The sequence below is a fragment of the Sus scrofa genome, chromosome 3 (assembly GCF_054392235.1).
Source record: "Sus scrofa isolate SSC_HxYL_T2T_F1_AM1 chromosome 3, Sscrofa_HxYL_maternal_Yorkshire_Landrace_v2.0, whole genome shotgun sequence".
Taxonomy (NCBI): Eukaryota; Metazoa; Chordata; class Mammalia; order Artiodactyla; family Suidae; genus Sus; species Sus scrofa.
The window spans coordinates 103,060,948-103,074,683 of record NC_139385.1 but is presented as its reverse complement, the minus strand read 5'-3'; the positions used below and the strand labels follow the sequence as shown (position 1 = coordinate 103,074,683).

Sequence of the window (13,736 nt, the reverse complement as noted above, 5' to 3'; positions counted from 1 at the left end):
GTGGAATGAAATTAAAATCAACAGAACAAATCTTGTGTGAAGGAAGAGAGACAGGGTTCCTGCTGCACGGAGATTGTATTTTTGTGTAGCGGCAGGATGCAAGCTATATGTTAATGAACAAGTCACAAACTGGGGAGTAAACAAGATTCTTTCAGATAAGTGCAAAGTGTAGTAAAGAAAAGAGAGGCAGGAAGGATTTCTGGAGTATGGCTGTTAAGTTTCTCCTCACTTCCCATGATGTTGGAATATTTAGCAAAGCCAGGTGAATACAAAGGAGATGAGGAAGACAACAGGGTACAAGAAAAAAAAAAGAGTAATCTCTCTCTTCCTCTTCTCTTTCCCCACCTCCTACTATCCTATTCTTAGGGCTGTCCCCAGAGAAAGGGAGAGATAGTAAATTAGTCTTATAAGGAATGGTTAGTAAGATCTATAAGCAGTGGCTAGAACAACTGGATCATTTAGCTTGTGCTCAAGAAGAAAAAGAATTACAATTTTCAGTGCAATTAGAATTCTTACCCTGTATCTACTAGGTATAAAGAGGATGATACCCTTCACACAGACAGCAAAAGAAAGATTCAGCCCAGAGGGAAACCAGCAAGTTCTGTAATTGGTAAGAACTTATACTGTTTTTAGCTTTTTGTCAATACAATGGAAAATATTGCCAAGAATCAACTGATCTCATGCTAACAAGAAAACAAAATCAAATATAAATATACACACACATACATCGTTGTATAACCAAACACCAGACTTTGTTTTATGAATAACTCATGGGGGAAGAACTCAGAGAAGATCAGATGCAAAAAACAAAGTCATGGCAGGGCACATGAGAATAGGAGAAATGGGGGAAAGGAGAAACTTGAGGGAGGGAGAAGGCAAAGAGATGGACTAATGGAATGGACAAAAAAAAAAAAGCAATAATTTTTTTTTCCTTTTGGACTAAAAGAGAAGGAGAACACCAATGAAAACAATAGCAGGAGCTTGGCAAAGGGGCTCAGGATGGTATCATGCAGGGATCACATCCATCCAGACAACCAAAAGGGAATGTTGAAGAGATAAAGACACTGAAGGAATGGAATGAATGGTCATCAGAGTTCTAATAATTGTGTATGAAAGATGGTTCAAGAGGCTTAGACTTTTGATACATGGGGTGAAGGTGAGAGAAAAGAAGATGAGAATACAACCAAGATGGACCTCCCAAACCTTTTCTTGCTGAGACCTGAGAGCTGAGCTTCTGCTCATCACTGGCACTCAGTCCCCATGCTATGTGCTGAGAGTAAGCAGCTGCAACCGGTGGGGGTAGTAATATTCAGAAAAAGATGCAAGATAGGCATCCTGAACCATTTTTTTATTCAAACATCAGAACCGGTAGATTAAAATTATTTTCTCCATAAGAATTTCAAATTAGTTACTGTATTTGTTGTCATTGTTGTGCTGCTATTTTGGCCATGTCCGTGGCATATGGAAGTTCTCAGGTCAGGGATCAAACCCGTGCCACAGCAGTGATCCCAGCCACTACAGTGACAATGCTTGATCCTTAACCCACTGTGCCACAAGAGAACACCCCAAACTAGTTATTTTATTGTGACATGAAGTTCTCCTGGGTTTACTGATGACAGCTACAGAAGTCATGAGTTATCCATTGCTGGTGAGTCTATACTTCAATGATTTTGTTAACCTAAACAAGAAAATTACTCTATTTTAAGAAACACTGCTTACAAAGGAAACTAATAGCAATGACCCTAATACTTGCTGCTATCAATACCTGGAATGAAACCCAGGCTATGATTCATTCATTTTCAGGGACCACAGCCACCACTTAATGGTAGAAGGCTACAGGGAAATAGCATTTATGTGTTAGTCACACCATATTACAAAGAAGGAGGAGAAACTATGCATCAACTAGAGTTAAAATGCTTCAACTTGAATTTTAGGGAGATGGGAAGATTCAAAAATTTCTCTATTAAATGAATCAAGGACTATACCTGCTGTTTGTTTTACTACTGCCATAATACTCTCACTTCTGAAATTCAGAAATGTATCACCTAAGATAATTTGCTGGCAGAGTGAGTGGTGGAGACTTTTTGTAAGTAGAAAGGTCAAATAATTTTCCACAATGCAATGCAATTTTTAGGCTTTATGATTTTATTACAGGTGACTCAAGGGAGAGCCCCTTCTACGGTTACATCAAAAATCATATTGTGAACTAATGGAATGTGCACAGTAAGGCACCAGCCTTGTGTGCTGTTCCCCACTGGCTTTTCTGAAATATGTAATCTTGGTGGGTTTTGTTTTAAAAAATTTTTTTTTGATATGTGGGGGAAAGACACATAAAAAGCAAGAACTCTCACAATGAGGCATTGTTTAATAAGGTGGACTTCTAGACATAAATGCAAGGATCTTCTAGGGACCAGAGCATGCAGCAAAGATTTACAGTAAAGCAAAGAAAGTAAGAAAAAAAGTCGACTAACCTAACCCACCTGAGCTCGGCTCACAGGGGTCAATGTCCTCATCATCGCTGGGGCATTCTGCTGAGGCCACAAGGATGTCATCTGTGGTCTGTAAAGGAATCACATTCAATAGATTAATATTAAGGGACCTAACAGATCTCTTCATCTTTGTCTCATGGACTAGTGAAACACCATTGGTGTTGATCTAACAGGTTGAGAAACCTAATTCAATGTTACCCTTCCCAAGGACATTGAAACTTATTTTAGGTCCCTCACGGAAGACTTAGCATATCTGTGAATAGTTGATTCTATCTTATTTTCCAGGAGGGTGTGGAAACGGTGGTAGCCAACTTGGAGATGCCCATCCATCCAACTGCATAGAGAAACTACACACAGTAGCAGACCAGAGGTTTAAAACAGCCTGGTAGAAACAGATGACTTGAAATTTATTACAGCCCTGGAGGCCTACAAGGTATGCATCAGTAGGCTTTATGCAGTACTTGTGCTTGGCTTCCTAAAAGCAGAACAGCTATAACCTTTTATAGTCATGATCAGGTAGAATTTGATGTGTCTTTGAGCTATAGCTTGTCTTTATTAAGAAACACAGATTAAGCAGAGAATATCTCTCAGTGATGCAAAAAAGGAAGTGAATATAGTCGACTTAAGGGATTTTTTAAAAAAAATTGTGTTGAGCATTCCACTCAATTCTCATTAAGGTAATATTCAAGGAGCAGGTATTGTTTCCCCATTGTCCTTTACATCATTAAGGTTTCAGAATAAATGAAGAGTATGTTAGGGGGAGGGGTATTTTATAGCAAATAGGATAGAGGTGACAGTTTTCTCTGTGACATTCGAGTTGCTTCACTGCACTTACAGAAAAGATAACCATCACTGTAATAAAAAGCAGAGTGTGTAAATCCTAGCCATTAGTCACATAATCAACACATTTACAAGCACCAAAGGTTTTTCTTTACTGCCACTTATAAGCAGCAGTAAACTCAGTATAGATATTGCATGGAAACTGTGAAGATTTGCATCAGATTTGGCTAGTGCTAAGGTAACACAGAGAGAATTCAAGGTATAAAAAGGAAAATACCTCATTACATCAGCTAAGGATTAAGGAGATTATAATTGTTTAGACAATACTCAGAACTGCAATACTGATGAAGTTCTTATTTAAAAGCAGAATTACAATAATAAGGCCCTACATTAAAGATAAAGCAAAAACAGATATAATATACTCTAGGAAGGGAGTTTCTAATATAGTCGGGGGTAAAGTATAATACATAAATGTCAAGAGAATTATGTCACTTGGAAAAATGTAGGCAAGAGATGATGTACATTCGTGCCAAAAATTAGGCTCAAAATCTTTCAAGTACAAGGTTTTTAATTACTTAAGACAAAGAATTTGTTCAGATGCTAATGCTTCACAATATCAATTTAAATAAATGCAGGCATTTAATAGAATTTTGAGATGGTCTCATGTTCTGCTTTTAATTCCTCTGACATAGTTGGAAGACTGAATTCACTCATTTTAAAAGAAGTTCAAATACCAGTTTTCCTGGACCTGTAACTGTTAATGCCAGTGATTGTCACCAGCAATTGGTGTGATAGTCACGGAAGTATCTTTCATTAAAGCGAGCATTCAAAAGCAAGAACCTATCTTCCTTTTAGAGTGAGTACATCTGGCAGGATAACATCCAAACTGACTTGATAACAAGTTATTGAATTATGAAGTCTGTCAGGTCAATTGTTCCAATTTGTCCTAGAGCTGATAATCTGCCTTCGAAAAGCCAATTTCAAGTGGAAAACTAGTGTTTTGGAAAAACCATAGTGGGTACTCTCTAAAATTAATTTCAAGGTTACAAGAAAATTTCTCATTTTCCTGGAGGAATTTTAACTATATTGATGAAATCAGGACAGGGTGGTTGTTTTGTTCTTGGTAGGGAGAGGAGGAGGACGTGAATAAATTATTTAATCCAGTGCTTCCCATCCTGGCAGTAATGTTGCCCCCTTCTCCCTTCCTCCACATGGGAAGACATCTGGCAATGTCTAGAGACATTTCAGTTGTCTCAGTTGGGCTGAGGGTGGGAGTGCGTGAGCTACTATTGGCATCTAATGAGTAGAGACCAGGGATTTGCTAAAATTCCTAAAATGTAGATGACAGCCCTCTCACAATGAAGAAAGATTTGACCCAAAATGAGAATAGTGCAGATGTTGAGAAACTCAGCTTTAAAAGCTTAAAAACTGTGTTTCTCCTCTGGGAAAAATGGAGAACCGTCACTATTGTTGCAAAAGGTTTAAGTTAGTACTTGAAAAGTACCTAGAATTGGACCCCTTTCTAAACATTTATGAAAGTTGTGATATTATCCACCATATTCTCGTTTCACGACTGTAGCACCGATTTAATCTTTTTTGCACTATATAAATAATATAATTTTAGACATTAAACTGGAAATTGTACAGGTGAATTACTCTCAACTTTAGATTTCATCTTAGTATTTATATAAAAATGCAGTGGTGGAGTTCCCGCCATGGCGCAGTGGTTAACGAATCCGACTAGGAACCATGAGGTCGCGGGTTCGATCCCTGCCCTTGCTCAGTGGGTTAACGATCCGGCGTTGCCCGTGAGCTGTGGTGTAGGTTGCAGACGCGGCTCGGACCCCACATTGCTGTGGCTCTGGCGTAGGCCGGTGGCTAAGCTCCGATTGGACCCCTAGCCTGGGAACCTCCATATGCCGCGGGAGCGGCCCAAAGAAATAGCAAAAAGACCAAAAAAAAAAAAAAATGCAGTGGCTCTACAGGTACTTACTGAACTAATTTTCCATCTTTTGCTGCCTAGGTTCAAATTCTGAATTACAAGTTAAACATCAAATATGAATAATAAAGGCTGCTTCCTAAAAGAAATGTATGGACTAGAAATGTATAACTGTGTATTGTTTCATGCAGACTAAATTATTTAGGCCACACATGTTAAAATTAATTTTAAAATCTGACCTATTTTTTACATTCAACAGCCTTCTGGAACAAGTCCACAGCAAATTGAAAATGTTAGAATGTTCTCAGTGTTATCTTTCACAAAACATGGTGCCGAAAATAACAAAAGACATCATACAATAAATAGTACCTCCTATAGCCCTTTATGGTAGAAAAAAAATCACCATACAAATATGACCCTATTGTACAACTATATTTTAATTATAATGTACTTTTTCATGATATAATTAACATACCTTCTTGTTTATCATATTTCTCTCTCAGAAATTAATATCCAGTAATAGTCTTGTAAATAAAAGATCTCAAATCAGTAGATGCCTTGGTAGAAATCATCACTGTATGAAAAATCAGGAAGTGACTCAAGTGTAGGGAGAAAAATCAAATTTCATTTCGAGGGTGAATTAACTAAACAATTTTCTAGCCAAAGCTGTGTAATTTAAATTTAATTCACTGTATTTGGAACTGCCTCCCTATGACATGCTGTTGAAAGAATGGTAGAAAGAAACTCAAATATGTCACATTAATCAATTCTATTCTTCAGCATACTTTTCCCTGATGTTTATAACCTTTTTCAGAAAAGAGAAAACCTGCTGAAAGAGACAGAAGAGTGATCAAGCAAAAGCATTAGCTTTACATAACCATCCATTTAGATAAGTGTCCCTACCTGTGCATTTAACCACTTATAGGTCAAAGTGCCATGCTGATCTTCCCTAATTCAGTGTGGTCTGCACATTTTCATGGCAAGCATCTGTTCTTGTCAAAATGTCTACTACAAATATTTAGGTTTCCTTACCTTTGGGGAAAAAATCACTTGCACAGAATTTAAGAAAGGGCACTGAACTTAATTCACATGTTTCATAGATAAACACCAACCTGTTATAGCACAGGAAAATGTCACCAGAATGAGGGATAAAGGATGTTCTTAAGGCACAATATAAAGTCAGACCAACTTATTTAATGTCCAGGGTTATTAGGCAGAGACCATTTGGTGGCTTAAAAGGTAGAGATGTATTTTTCTTCCTTTTTTTTCCCACTTATGCTTTTTCTCTATCACCACTTTTAATGGTGGAATTTGCTGCATATTCACTTGCCCTCACTTTTTTGATGATAGCATAATTGCATATTTGTATGGTAAGAAGATAGAATGAGAGAATAGATAAACACATTCCAACTGTGCAAAAGGATGTCAATTATGAATTTGATGCCCACAAAGAAATTCTTGCTTTACTCTAAAATTTCAACTGAAACTGTCTCTGAACAGCAATAGTATGTCCAGGTATACATCCAAATACAACATAAAAAATAAGTATCTCAGGCAATGGCATTCACTTTTTTAGCTTAACCTATCACTCTTTGATGGGCATTTAGACTGAGGTGATTGAGACAACTGATAGATTGACCACAGTGCTAGCTGAAATGTGATATATTTGGCTAAATGATGGACATTGGTACTGGCTTACACTTTTGTCTATGTGAAGCTGGTCTGGAAGACAAAGAACATTCTTGTCTGCCTTTCAGCACTGAAACTGATAGTCTTTCTAGATATATTGCTAGGTGTGTTTTCCTGAAAAAAAAAAGAAAAAAAAATCCAGGATTCAGACTTAGTGACACAAATTACCCAAGCTAGCTCCAAACCATTGCACTGAAAACCCATGGGGCCAGAAATTTCTACGAGGTGGAGGAAGCCACAATTTTCACTAAGGGTAAGAACTGCCAAAAAATAACCCAAGTGTAATACATATATACACTTCCCAAACAGTGGGCCATTTTGACCAAGTCAAATCATGAAAGAAATGTAACAAATTGGTTATTTTAGTTAACCATCCTATTAAAAATGTAGAAGGAGTTTAGAGACTTCGCATAGATCCTCTGGTAGTTCCCACTGCTTCAATAAAGCTTTGGTTCTTACTTGTCAATTGCTTCTCTGAGTAGTAGATGTCACATAAAGATGTCAATCCCATGCTCACTAATCTAACAAAAATAAAAATAATAAACTGAGATCTAATATGTGAAGGATGAATTTTAGCTCCATCTCATAAGTAACAAAGAAAATGAAGATCAATTAGTCACCAACGAATTAGATGCATAGCATCTTCTGATGGGTAACAAATATGGTCACTACCTAATAAGGTATAAAGTATGATTCTTACCTGCAAATAATTTACTGTGCCCACTCCATTGTAAAGCACAAGAACAAATCACTCCTTAATGCAAATAACAACAATCAATTCTAATAGCTTATTTTGATTGAAATGTAAGAGTGCTCTCCTATCTATTACTTCATCAAATATTTACGGACAATACGCTTATTCAGAATGCAGGTGGAGGTACTATTATTCTGAGTATTATAGTTAAGTGTCTGCTCAAAAAAATATATACCCCTTTGTACATTCATTTACCCGGTTTGAATGTTTGAACATTGGCATTCATGAATATTTAGGGAAAAACTTAAATATCCCTGGAAACAGCCAGTTTTCACATTTCTTTAATTTTTTTCCTCAATTGATGCCTTAGGTTATTACAAAAAGTGACCATAAATCAGCTGTCTGCTTGGAAAAAGACAGACTTGAAAGTCATTCAATTTACTTCAGAACTTTCTTGGCTGTTTAAAATGTATGCAATGGTTCCAGAACAGTGAGAGTGGGTTGAATAGAAAAACTCCCCATGTACGGAGATCACAAATGTTTTATGCATTCCAACACAAATTGTTGTATGCATTTGATACTGGTTATCCTAACAGGAAAAATTCTAAGGGGAAGATAGGGATGTGGAAATAATACCATAGAAAAAAATGAACTCATGGGATAAAGAAAAGAACCAGATTCCCCTTTAATAAAGCAGAAAAATTATATTTTAGCAAGGTTATGCAAAAAAGTAAACCTGTAAAATAAAAACCTGGTGTCAGGGAACTTGAAATTAAATTTATCCTTTAAAAAAGATAAATTCTTACCTTTCTTTAAGCTACTGATGACCTCTACATTCATACTGTGTTTCCATTTTTAGCCAAAGCAAGTAGGAAAGTTGGCCAAAGAAAAAGGTTAAGTGAATTTTAAATTTTCAGGAAGGAATTGAAATAATCTATTCTCTTGGATTCTCGTGAATTTGAATTTGGGGGGTGTAAAACCTTCAAATAATGCTGGTAGTGGCTGAAAGGGAAACTAGAATATGCATGTGGTGAATGTGTCTTCTCTCTGGTTTTTGAACAAAGCCCTTTTTGAAATGGGTTTGGCTATCTCCCAATTAAATAAATACTGACAGATATTTACAATGCAAATCTAGGCTTCTAGCTATGTCAACGTAAATGTTTAGTCTAACTATTGTGACTAGACTAATTAGTCACACAGGTTGAACTGAAAATCCTTATTGGTAATGAGGCCAAAACATTTTACAATTGTAAAATGCCAATAATGGATAATTTCAACAACAGGCTTTCACTGTTGTTATCTAATCTGTTAGGGAATAGAATTATTTTTTAGTCAGGCAGTTATATATCTTCTCATACAGAACCAGACCTTAGTGATCTTTAGTTTAAGCTCTTCACCTTACAAATCAGGAAGCCAAAGCTAGAAAATGAAATGTTTTTGTTTGACCACAATTATGCTGCTAATTAACAGCAAAACTATGAGATTATCCCAAGCCCCAAAAGATTGTGATTATCTCTCATCCCAAGTGAATTCCATCCATCCATTCATTCATCACTCATCCAGCCATCTGCCCATTCATCTATCCATCCCAAGCTATTTTGTTCATTAAAGGATTTGATATGACTATATACACAATGAAATAATTTTAAAATAAGTTAAAAGGTGGCAAAAGAGAGTATTGGATTTTAGACAAGGAACTACGAAAATTGTCATGAAGAAAACACATGCACCTACAAAGAAGACACACCACCACTTGATATGGCAGCACATTCAGTGGCACTAAAAAGGAACAAAATGAATTCTAGCATTCAATTTTTCACTCCAGCAACAATAATTCAAATACTGATAGAAATGCAGTTATTTCAAAGTGGACTAAACCTAGAAAGTTCTTTATTTACTTATGGTAATCTTTTCTTTAACTTATTTTTCAAAAATCTTAAACATCTTATCTCTCATCTGTGCACACAAATGTGTAACTACATTCTTGGGGACAGAAAGTAATTGTAAATTTTGAAACTTTTCTTATTTTTTCCCTTGACTTAGAACATTGTAGGCTACACTGGCTACAAAATTAATTTAGTGAACTCTTTGTCTCTCTTCTCATTAATCCACTGATGGAAACTTCCAAGATCTCTCTTATTAACTACTGTTTTCACAACATAAGTGCTAATTAGATATTTATCTTTGTCTCTCCCACACAGCCATCACTAGGACTTTGTCAAGTTATATGTTATTACATCTTAGGAATAAATAAGTAGAAGTGATCATTTATTAATAATACTGATTGTTTGTCCAGATACAATCTAGATATGCATTCACTGATCAGGGAAGTTTCATTTACATGATGGCCTAGAATTGGAGGTTTAAAATCTAAGGTGTAGAAGGAGCCACAGGCAGCTAGTTATCCCAGCTAGTTATCCCAGACACTTCTTTCCTACTGGGTAAGGCCATGACCAATGTACCCTTGATAGAGCTTGAACTTGGAAATATATGAGAACTTCTATCCCACACAATGCTTGGAGTTTGGGACAGCAAAAATTAGGGACGTGGTTGGAAATGATGCTGATATAGTTGACTGTTGGTTTTCTGATTTTGCAGAACCCTTTGTTGACTATATGCAAGGTTCTATACTAATATATTAGTCAGTATCTGAAACCTCTCTGAATTTCTTTCTTTCAGCTACCTAGGAGAGAGAAAACATCTGGCTCAGATGCTACAGTATGATTTTGTTCATACACTAAGAAGATCTATTCCTAGCTGGTTATAGTTAAAACTGGAACTCCAAGCTTCCATATCTATTTCATTCCTTATGCTGCATATTTTGGTTCAATTAATACATATTTGGAAAATGGTACTGTTGAACCACTTCAGCTTAATTTGTTGCATGTTGATCAATAATGGAAAAAAATACATAAAATCTCAATCTAGTTCTCATAAGTAATATGTATCATCTTGAAATGGTTTCTGTGTGCTCAACAGTACATAAGAATACATATACTACATATGTAAATATATATATACTATACATGTTATATATGTGAATAAATGCATATATATACATTTGTATATGACAAAATAACTTCTCTATCTCAGTGATATAATGAGGATCAATTTTGACACATGTGAAAGCACTCTGTAAATATTAAAGTTCTCACAAAGCACCATATATATGTTATTATTATAACTAATACAGAGTTATTTTTGCCCCTCACAGGACAATATAAAGAACCATTCAGGAAATGCTTAAACAGGGCAGCCAAGTATTCACTTAACTGAATATATTTCATTCTCCTGTCTTCAAATTCTCTTGTCTCCCCAGTTGAAGAGGATCTGTATCTCTCACTCCAATGGGCCCCTCACATACATGCTGCTTTTCTGAGGACTATCCCTTTTATACAGGATATAATTGACTTCTGCATTGCTTATTGAGTCTGTGTTTCAATCTCATGGGTAACCTACAAGATGGGCAGTGCCAATCCATGTCTGGCACTGTGATTCCCTCTTCTCCAGGCCAAAGCTCTGGGAGAATTACTGCACAGATGCAGGGCTACTGGAGTTCTCTCTAAATTCACTTCCCTGGGACTTAGAAAACTGAGACAACTTGATTTATTTTATATCCGCCTCCAGAGATTACTTCTAATTCATGCCCTATTGTATCTAGAGCATCTAAATGAACAGAAAAATAGGAAAAGATCACTCAGCAAACATGGCTAATTAAAGGAGAGAGACAGAGACAGAGAGAAACAGTAAAGGAGAAGAAGAAGTAGGGAGGGGGCTGAGGGGAAAAGAAGAGAGGCTGATGCTTAGTGTGTGGGTAACATGCAGCACAATGCTTCTTATTGCATTGCTTTTATTTGTATTTATAATGTAGCATTGCCTGTGGTTGTGTCCCCTATATGGGCTAACAATATGCAAATTACCTCTTGTAAGACACTGAGCAGTATTTTCTTAGTGCGTTAGAACAGTGGAGGTATGTGCCTTTCCAAATTCTGTTTAAATCTAAAAGTTTGGGAAGTGTTTAGGTGTATGTTTTATCTTATTTCATGTATTTCTGTAGACAGAATTTATGTCTATGTTTGATAGCCCCTGAAAATATTTCACATCTATCACGGTTCATTAGAGTTGACTTAGAATGTCATCACCATTTTTATGGTAATTATCTCACGATGTATATGTATTCCGAAACATCAAGTCATTTACCTTAAACAATTTCTATTTGTCAATTATACTTCAATGAAGATGGAAAAATGTTATCATGCTCTAAAACCTGACTTATCTTCAAGCATCCACAATTTTTTTGTTGTTGTCTTTTCAGGGCTGCCCCCAGCAGCACATGGAAGTTCCCAGACTAGGGGTGGAATCTGAGCTGCAGCTGCCAGTCTACACCACAGCCACAGCAACTCCAGATCTGAGTCGTGTCTGTGACCTGGCTCACAGCTCACAGCAATGCGGGATCCTTAACCCACTGAGCTAGGCCAGGGATCGAACCTGCATCTTCATGGATACTAGTCAGGTTCATTACTGCTGAGCCGCAATGGGAACTCCAGCATCTACAATTCAAATAAAGGCATTTTATGAAAATAATTATGATCGTGGAAACAAAATTAATCAAGTTGACTGAAGGACTGATCTTGGTTTTTAAAAAAAGGAGAAATACTGTACATGACACAAATTGGTAGACTCATTTCAAATAATCTTTTTTTCTGATGGTCATCCTCTCTAAGCACACTACATCTAGGTACATGTTTGTCACAATTGCTCATTTATAACAGCTCATTAAATCTCAAAATAGGAGTGAGCAAGTATAGATTATTTTCCAGGAATATAACTCCTAAGAGTGAGCGATGAGAATGGTGGCAAAAATCACACTTTTTCAAAGATTGTATCTGCCTTCTAACATCTCTAGAAGTGACAATGAAACTTTATATATGGTTTTTACATTATACCTTATTGCTGGAAATTTACAGTAGAGAAATAGCAAAAAGTGACATTATCTTTAACTGCAAAGAGAGAATGACTGAAAGTTAGAAGAAAGGAAAAACTAAAAATGTCTTGCAATAAGTTGGTCTGTCTGCTTTTATGAAGCATCCCTGTCCTTTGAGAAAGTAGTAGGATCTAGCCTGCTTTATAGGAAGGACTGAGAAAAAAAATAGTTGATTGTCATTTTGGGTTTTTTTTTTCCCTATATAGTATTCCCCCAACTTTCCCAATCTTCCCTAAACTCTGCCACAATAGTGTTATATTCTAAATACTTTCATTTGATTGTAAGGAAACTATGTCTTTGTAATGTTTTCCTTCAAAATTTAACTACAGGATGAAACTTTTAGCTTCTACCTGAAATAAACTGCATGAAGATAAGGGCTTACTGAGATGAGGCATCAAACTCAGAAATAAGTGCAGGAAAGAATGAGCTCATGAAATTTTATCTTTTGATTGATTCTTCCATCTATTCACTCATTCATCAATTCATTAATCCACTCAAAATCATTTATTGAATACCTTTAAATAATAAGGGTTTATGCAGAGGAAGAATATGCAACCAGACTTCCCTGCCTTGAGTTACTTGGAGAACTTCAGGTATATGACAAATGAAGGCCCTCTAAAACCAGAAAATTCCTCTTTGATCACTGAGCATGGAAGGCAGATGGATGTTAGAGCTAGACAGACTGGGGTGAAATTCTAGCTCCACCACTTATCACCTGTGTGATGTTGAGCAATTATTCTAATTATTTAGGATTTTTCCTTTGTAAAAATGAAGTTATTTACACCTATTGTGTGGAATTTTTATAAATATGAAATTCTCTGGAGCTAGATAGGCATGCTGTCTAGCACAGTTGCTGGCACTTAGAAGATGTTACTGCAAGTATTTACTATGTAGACACAACTGGCCCTGTACACATTCTCACTTTGTTTTCCCTGCAACATGGAAAGAAAAATTCATTCCTAGCATTGGATTCCTGAGATCTTTAGACACAGACAATCCCCTCACAATGGAAGTGTAATTTCCTGCCTTAAATTCATGCTTCCACGTTTAAATATCCTATAAACCAAGTATATTACATATTGGATGTGAGAGCACTTAAGACACCTCAAAAAACATTGTGATATTATCAGTGTACTGAAAAAAAAAAAAAAAAAGCCAAGG

At 36.2% G+C, this 13,736-nt stretch overlaps 1 protein-coding gene across 50 annotated transcripts in view; it reads right to left on the bottom strand.

Annotated features, from left to right (window-relative positions):
- Positions 1-13,736, bottom strand: part of NRXN1 (neurexin 1) — a 1,114,648-nt gene that overhangs the window by 26,980 nt on the left and 1,073,932 nt on the right. For 25 of the 50 annotated variants that reach the window (XM_021088237.2, XM_085019302.1, XM_085019307.1 and 22 more), the window contains one exon: positions 2,472-2,559. In XM_021088237.2, coding sequence (XP_020943896.1) covers positions 2,472-2,559 — 88 coding nt within the window. The remainder of the gene's footprint in view (positions 1-2,471; positions 2,560-13,736) is intronic. The other 25 variants (XM_085019323.1, XM_085019309.1, XM_085019303.1 and 22 more) reach the window with 1 other exon arrangement.